The sequence below is a fragment of the Vigna unguiculata genome, chromosome 1 (assembly GCF_037176805.1).
Source record: "Vigna unguiculata cultivar grain cowpea cultivar isolate G323 ecotype 2 chromosome 1, ASM3717680v1, whole genome shotgun sequence".
NCBI lineage: Eukaryota > Viridiplantae > Streptophyta > Magnoliopsida > Fabales > Fabaceae > Vigna > Vigna unguiculata.
Window position 1 is genome coordinate 31,104,082 of NC_140792.1, and position 7,671 is coordinate 31,111,752.

The 7,671-nt window shown below is 39.5% G+C and overlaps 1 protein-coding gene across 1 annotated transcript; it reads right to left on the reverse strand.

The window, feature by feature from the left end:
* Positions 1–2,941: 2,941 nt before the first annotated feature.
* Positions 2,942–7,424, reverse strand: LOC114182574 (histone-lysine N-methyltransferase, H3 lysine-9 specific SUVH1-like). The gene is made up of 3 exons (XM_028069467.2): positions 7,176–7,424; positions 4,486–6,852; positions 2,942–3,345 (listed from the first exon to the last, which is right to left on the reverse strand). Exon 2 carries the CDS (start codon positions 6,670–6,672, stop codon positions 4,549–4,551), a length of 2,124 nt encoding a protein of 707 aa, XP_027925268.1. The 5' UTR covers positions 6,673–6,852; positions 7,176–7,424; the 3' UTR covers positions 2,942–3,345; positions 4,486–4,548.
* Between the last annotated feature and the right edge of the window lie 247 nt (positions 7,425–7,671).

Genomic DNA, 7,671 nt, shown 5'->3' on the forward strand with positions numbered 1-7,671 from the left:
TAGATCACCCAGACAAGTCCGAAGCCTTAGACGGGCTTGACGACCTAAATAGGTCCGAAGACCCGAACGGGTCCGACGACAAGGATGGGCCCGACAATCAGGATGAGTTCGAAGACCCAAACGTGCTCGATGACTCGGACAAGCCTGATGACCCGGACAAACACGATGACCCAAACGGGCCCAACGATCCGGACGAGCTCGACAACACGAACGGACCCAAACGGGATTCAGACAGGCACGACAACTCGGACGAGCCTGACGATCTGGACGGACAAAACGAGCAGGATTAGCCCGACGAGACAGAGGGGCGCGACGATCCGAATGGACCCAACTACCTAGACAAGCACCACGAGCTGAACGGGACCGACGACCCAAACCTGCCCAACAACCTAGAGAAGAATGACGCCCCGGACAAGCCCGACGACCTAGACAGGTCTAATGACCAGAACGGTCCTGACGATGCAAACGAGCCCGATGATCAAAACGTCCCCGATGTCCCAGACGATCACGACGATCCAGATGGGGAAAATGACCTAGACATGCATGACAGTCAGGACGGGCTCGTCTAAGTTGTCGGGGCCGCCAAGGTCTTAAGGCCCGTCCAGATCGTCGAGCCCGTATCGGTTGTCAGGACCGTCCGGGTCGTCGGGCCAGTCCAGATCATCGGGCTCGTCCGGTTCACTAGGCTCATTCAGGTCATCGGACTCGTCTTGGTCATCAAGCCTATCCGGTTCATTGGATTCGTTCGGGTCGTCATGCTTGTCCGAGTCATTAGGCCCGTACGGGCTGTCATTCATGTCCGAGTCGTTTTGGCCCGACCAAATCATCGGGCTCGTCCTGATATTCGAACTCGTTCGGGTTTTCGGGCTCGTCTAGATCCTCAGGCCTCTTCGGTTCGTCGTGCTCGTTTGAGTCATCGTGTTTGTCCGCATTGTTGGGGTCGTTTGATCGTCGAGTTTTTCCGGCTTGTCGTGCTTGTTTGCATCATTGGGCCCATCCGGATCTTCGTGCTCGTCCAGCTTGTCGAGCCCACCCAGCTCGTTGTGCCCGTTCATTTCGTCGAGATCGTCCACATCGTTTTGGTTGTCTGACCCGTCCAGATCGTCGGTTCCGTTTGTGTAGTCGGGCTCGTCGGGCCTGTTCATGTTGTCAGTTACGTCCTAATCATCGAGCTCGCATAGGTCATTATGGTCGTTGGGCCTATCCACGTCGTCCTGGTTGTCGAAAACGGTCGTCGGGCTTGTCCAGGTTGGTTTGCACATCCAAATTGTAGGTCCAGTCCGGGTCGTTGGGCCCGTCCGGGTCGTGGGACTCGTCCAGGTCATCGAGTCTGTCCGGGTCGTCGGTATTGTCTTTGTCATCGGGCCTGTCCGAGTCGTCAACCTCACCCGATCCGTCCGGGTTGTTGGGCTCGTTTGGCGAATCCGGCTCATCGGGCACGTCTAGGTCGCCGAAAAATTTAAGAATATATTTTAAAAAATAATATATTTTTCATGTTGAAGATGAAAGCTCATGGGTTGGCCTTTACCTATAGGGCTTAAGTGGAGTTTTTGGTCATGTGAACTTTTTTTATGGAAACTTTTTTTCAATGTGAACTTTTTTTGCCCTAGCTCACATGGGTCAGGATCCAGCTGTGTGAGCTGATCCAAATTGACACCTCTAAATACTGAGATTGTGTGAGTTAAAAGAAAATTTCATTTCTTTTAATTTCTGGCATGACCACCCACTTATAATTCAATTTAAATTATCATAAATCATTTTGAAAGTTTGTACTAAATAGTTTAAATATTTCTTAGGGGGTTTTTATTTTATTAACATATTCTTAAGATTTAAAGTTATAGTATCTTATAATTATTATATTTTGTAGTAGCTATTATATTTGTGGACTTAGAGATGTATGATGTAAAACCTTAAAGGTTATAAATAAAAATACAACTCCTTAGAAACTTGGATTTTCTAAGTTGAAGGATTATTAACTTTTACTTTGAACTAGATTGCTCACTCTCTATATTTGTTTTTTAGTTAAGAGAGTCAACTTTTTACCGGAACAAATATCATATCCTAAAATAGCTTTTCAGAACATCAAATTCAAAGAATTCTAAAACTAATGGAAATTTCATGCAACTTTTTTCGTATAAAATAAAATGACCATTTTTCTTTCTAAAAAAATAGGTTCTACTGAAGAGAAAAAGAAAGGATACTAATGAACATTCTCCTTATAACAAGAAAAAAGAAATCATGCAAGAAAATCGTGATCTGGCTACGTTCCTGAAAATTACGATTTTAAAAAATAATAAAAATTCATTCAAGTGGTACGAAATATTCCCAAAACTATGTATATTATTTCTTGAAAATTAAAGAGCGATATATAACCTTTACTGAAATCTTTCATTCTTAATCATAATAAATAATTTAATGAAAATAAGCATACGTTTTATGAAGTAAAATTTTCATTTTAACTGAACAAAAAATAGAATAGTTTCACTCTACATACGTGTAAATGATTATATGCACTGCACAAAATATCATTCCCAGAAACATTATTTCTCGGAAATATTTTTTAAAATTAAATCAAATAAGAAAACATTTTTTCCACAAATAATATTACTTGATTTATAGGATCTTTTCACAAAATCTTCAAAAATCGAATAAAAATTAAATTGAGAACAACAAAATTTTATTTAACGAGATTCTCTACCATATGTGATAAGACTCACCAAAAATTAATATAACATCTCAAAATAAGACCTTATATTATAGGGATGCATGCCCTTTTAAATTTAGATTTCTACTAAGCATTCAAATGTCCTTTTTCTGTAGTTTCATTTCCAACATCAAAAAGAGTAAAGTTTTAGAACCATCAAACAAGAGCTATAGTAGCAAGTTTAACCTAACGAATATTTGTAGGATTGGATCATCCACAGGCAACAAAAACGCAAAATAATAGAAAATTAGGATGATTTTTTGGAAATGATGGTAACATACTTAAATATCCAATTCTACAGATCTAGTTCAATATGTGGACTACTTAACAGCCCTACTCAAAATCCATCCCATGAGAAAAAAAAAGTATCTAACACCAGAAAAAAGAAACAATCTACACAAAATGTGTCTTACAGTTGACTTTTACAACTTAACTTACCACATCAGTAAATAGACAACTTGATCTTTCAAGTGCCAATTTACAAGGTTTGCCAAAAAGAAAAGTTTGTCTGCTAACATCTTTCTACGGAGTTCCATCCTGCTGTCTGGTTTTACAGCTAGAGCTGAGAAACAAGAAGTAATGGCATAAACCACGTTCTACCTTTATGCTATTTCTACGCCACAATGACAGAAATTATACACCTGAAAGGACAAGTTAAATATTGGTTAAGAATGTAAGAAACACTTTTTAGCTTAGAGAACAAATGCATTGTGGATTAGTCCTTTAATCAATAAGTAATAATTGATTCATCATTGTCAAGGGATGGTCAAATATAGGATTTCAAGTATACATGATAGTCATAAAAACAATCATGCATCTTTCAACAACTTTTGCTTAAGGAAAAATGAATTCATGAACATGGTAGCACAGCTTCTAAACCTGGATTCAGCAATCTGGAATTGAAAAAGGATTTGTATTGCTACCAAATTCAAGTCAAAGTAAACTTGCAGGAAAATCATCCTTTGAAAATATATTATAACCATTTTACAAGACCCTTTACTATATTTCCCTGTATGTTTTGGTAGGGAAAAGATTTACACCTTTTCTTTCATTGAAAATAATCAAGTGGCATCAGGATTCAGGGATGACACAATAAAGAAGGAAAAGATATTTCAATGATAGTAAAACACAGGAATAACAATATAATTAGTTTAAAAACAAAAACTGGACAAGCATAGTCATGCATGCAACAGCAAAATATTTTAAATATGGGTAAACTAAGCTTTTGGTACCTCCAAAAAACCCAGTGATTTTGATACTCTTCAATAAATATGTGAATTTGGTCCTGATATTTATTCTGTTACTTTTAAATTAACGTCACAGGCCAACATTCTTTCAAATATCTTACTAGATGATTGCATGTAAACACAGTTAATTCAAGAGTAATAAAATTCCTGTTAAGACCTTTGCATACTTATGAAATGTTGGATATCAAAAACACTAAAAAAAAATTAGAGGTGTCAATTTCAATATAGACCATTTTTGTAAGTACCAAAAACTTATTTAACCCTTTTAATAATAACCGTGCATTTATCTCAAAATTCTATAAATCTACTAAACACCTAGTCTTTTGTTTCAATATTACAATTAGAAATGCAGAGGGGCTAGAAATTAGAAAAGTTGAGGTCACAAACTTCCTGATGTCAAAATTTAATAAATCACCAATACCAAAGCTTAATCACTGATCCCCAAAAGTGCGAGATAGAGACAAAGGGAAGGACAAAGTAAGAAGAAAAATTATTTAGTTTATAACAAAGTGATTTGAAAAGTTGTAGACTAACCTTATCCTTCAGTACATTCATTCAGAGGCCTCCCTCATCGTCCAAAACTCATCGGACAAATAATTAACAAAAGTAACCCCTGCATTTCACAGATTCACATAAGCATTTCTTTTTCCTATGACCTGCTTTGAGAGGAAGAACAGTCCCATAATCATAAGTTAACTCCATCATAGGAGGGATATGTCTAATTGCATAGAAAGCAATGTGGAGATCTGAGAAATTCTTGTTTTCATGTATGACTGGACGCCATAATACATTTGGAGAGCAGCTGTGATTCATAAACCGGGCAACATTCCCTTCATTTATTGCTGATATATATAGGGGAGATGGGATTTTTGGAGCTTCAGTGTCACCTGAAAAAACTTCCAGTTGCTGATAAATGCGAGTAGAATCAAAAATGTAATCATCAAGATTGTCACCACCAAGCTCCTCCTCCACTCTGGCACTGTCTATGACTTCCCCAGCATACTCACATATGAAAGATCCTGCTCGAATAGCATCCCATGATCTAAGAGCCCATCCTTTATTCTTGGTTTTATAAACTTCCAAACGAAACTTCAAGCCACCTTGAGAAACCCGGTTTCGGCAATTAGAAGGACATTGACAAGAAGGACCACACTCATATATAACAGATTTTAGGTCTGCAATTAATGAAGCTGAAGAATATGGTAGATAGCCACCATTCTTTTGAACACAAGGACAGTTAGGATTGTTAGGTTGACATCCACCAACACAAGAACATCCAATAGTGGATTCCAGCGGAGCAGTTGGCCTCAAATTCTTAAGATTTGGGAGGTAAGTGAAATATGCAGGGCCCTTCTCGGTATCAACATCATTCACAAGACAAACAGGTACTTTTTCAGCCCCAGAAGTAAGATCAGGCAATATAACCCCAGCTCTTGAAACAGATTTCTCAGTCCATTGTTGAATGGATTTCCAAATCATATATGCTGGAGGCTGTCCAGGCAACCTGCCTAATTTATACTTGAAAACATTGAAACCAGATTTTGCTTTGTCCACCCAGGAATCTTGAATCTTGTAAAGGCCATCATATACATATACCTTCCCCGTTGGATGATACATATCCTTCAAACCCCTAATTACCCTCACTTCGTTACCTCTATGAGCACTGTTATCCAAAGCAAGATTACCCCTTTCAAGCTTTTGATCACTTGCTCCCTTGTCACGGTTAACCCCACCTTGGCCACTGTAAATCAGCACATCCCCATCCTCCACATTATCTTCATACCCTCCAGATGAGACAATACTTACAGCTAAGGGCTCTTCCTCTTGACTGGTTTTGGTACCGATGTAATCAATTCCAGCCATAGAAGGTGAATGCAGACCCACTAAGCATAATTCAAATCTGAAATAGAAAATATCTCCAATCTCAACACCAGACACAGGTCCAATATGTTTCTTGCTGTTGGTCCGAATCCCTTTATTCATCATAATTGCACCTGCCTTCAAATCAGGTCGTTTTGCTCCGGCGTTGGCAGCCCTATTTGAATCCTCAATTTGTCCAAGCTTCCTTCGCATTACTTCATATACCATGAGTGTATATGCAACTGATTCCCTGCTACCTTCCGGTTGATTTAGTACATCGAAAACCAATGGGTTAAGTGACTTGAGAATATCAGCAGCCACTGCATCTGGATCAACATCCCCAGAACCAACACTCTGCGGTCCCTTTATCTTCTGCAACTTGCGCTTTGATCTTTTAGTCACAGTTGTTGCATCTGCCTCAACTTCCTCTACCACAGCATTACCGTAGCCATCTTCCTGTGCGACCTGCCCCCGACTTCGGGTACTCCTTCTCGATGAGCCCACATCACCATTAGTAGCTCCACTTGGCGTCCGGAATGAATTAATCGGAACTGCCGTCGATATCGGAGCAGCAGGAGTAGCAGGCACACGCTGACCAGTGTGGGTTTGTGCATTCTGCTCTGAGAGCCTCTGGGACTCCGGGGAGATGAAGAATGGATAGAAGGGTGCAACCCCAGAAGGGAAAGGACCAGTAGGAGAAACACAGACAAACGGGGCACCCCCTTGTGGAGCTGAAGATGAAGCAGGATTAGGTGAAGGGAACACAGGAACAAGTGTTCTTAATGGCTTCACGTTCAAAACCCTAGTCTTATCAAAGGACCCAGATGCAGGTGCAGCGTCTTGACCAAAATGGTGTTCCATTGGCACAAATGTAAAGCAGTACAAACAATCTATCGTCTACAACCAACCTTCCCAAATATGTTCAGCACCCAACAATCTCAGTGTACAGAAAAAACAACGAAATGCTAGAATAGATAAAATAAGTACAAAAGATCAACCATGCAACCCTTGGAGATAACACAGGGAAAAACAACACAGTTCCTGTAACAAAATGCAATAAAATTTGGAGTCAGTAACCAGGAAAAAAAAAATAGAACCATAAAACTTTTTACCAGTTATCATTCAGATTTGAAAAAAAAAAGCACAAAACTAACGACAAAAAACACATGCAAAACGACCACCTTGAACGGACGAAAAGAACATAAAAAGGGCTACAGAGAAACAAAAATACAAACTTTATATCCTAATTCAGATCAGATCCTAGGGTTTCAAAATGGGTAGAAAAATCAAATCCATGGTGAGGACTCCAACACTGGATAACAAAATTGAATCTTTCAGCCACAAAGGTGAAAAGTGAGGCAAACCTGAAATGGGATTTGCAGATTAAACTGAGCTGCAGTCAGTCCATGAAACTTCCCCAGCCCAAGCTCCTTCGGTATAGTTTTTGTTTTAGAGAGAGAAAGAGAGGGCGAATTTTCTGTCTTCTGTCTTTATTTGGTCCATAAATGATCAGCTGCTGGTGAGAACACCATGCGGTGCTGTTCGAAGATCACCATGCTGACGTGGCGACATGTGGTTGCACATTTGAGGAAAGTGAATTTTGAAACGTGATCATCATAATGAAGCTTCCAAGGTGACCTTTTGGTTGAAGCAGAAGGAGGAATAGAGAGAGTGGAGAAATGAACGGGTCAGATTTAGACAGCTGATGAGCTAACGGTGTGGAGGATTCTTAGGAGAAGGAAAAGTGAGAAAATGATATAAGAGATTACTACAAATTATGGTATTTTGGTTTTCTTTATTAAACATTTCTCATTCTTTCTTCATGCCTTTAACTTCTTATTTATGGAACTTTTATCTATT

Bases quoted from the DNA above. Each gene is read 5' to 3' on its own strand.
- LOC114182574 (XM_028069467.2), bottom strand. From the start codon at position 6,672: ATGGAACACCATTTTGGTCAAGACGCTGCACCTGCATCTGGGTCCTTT.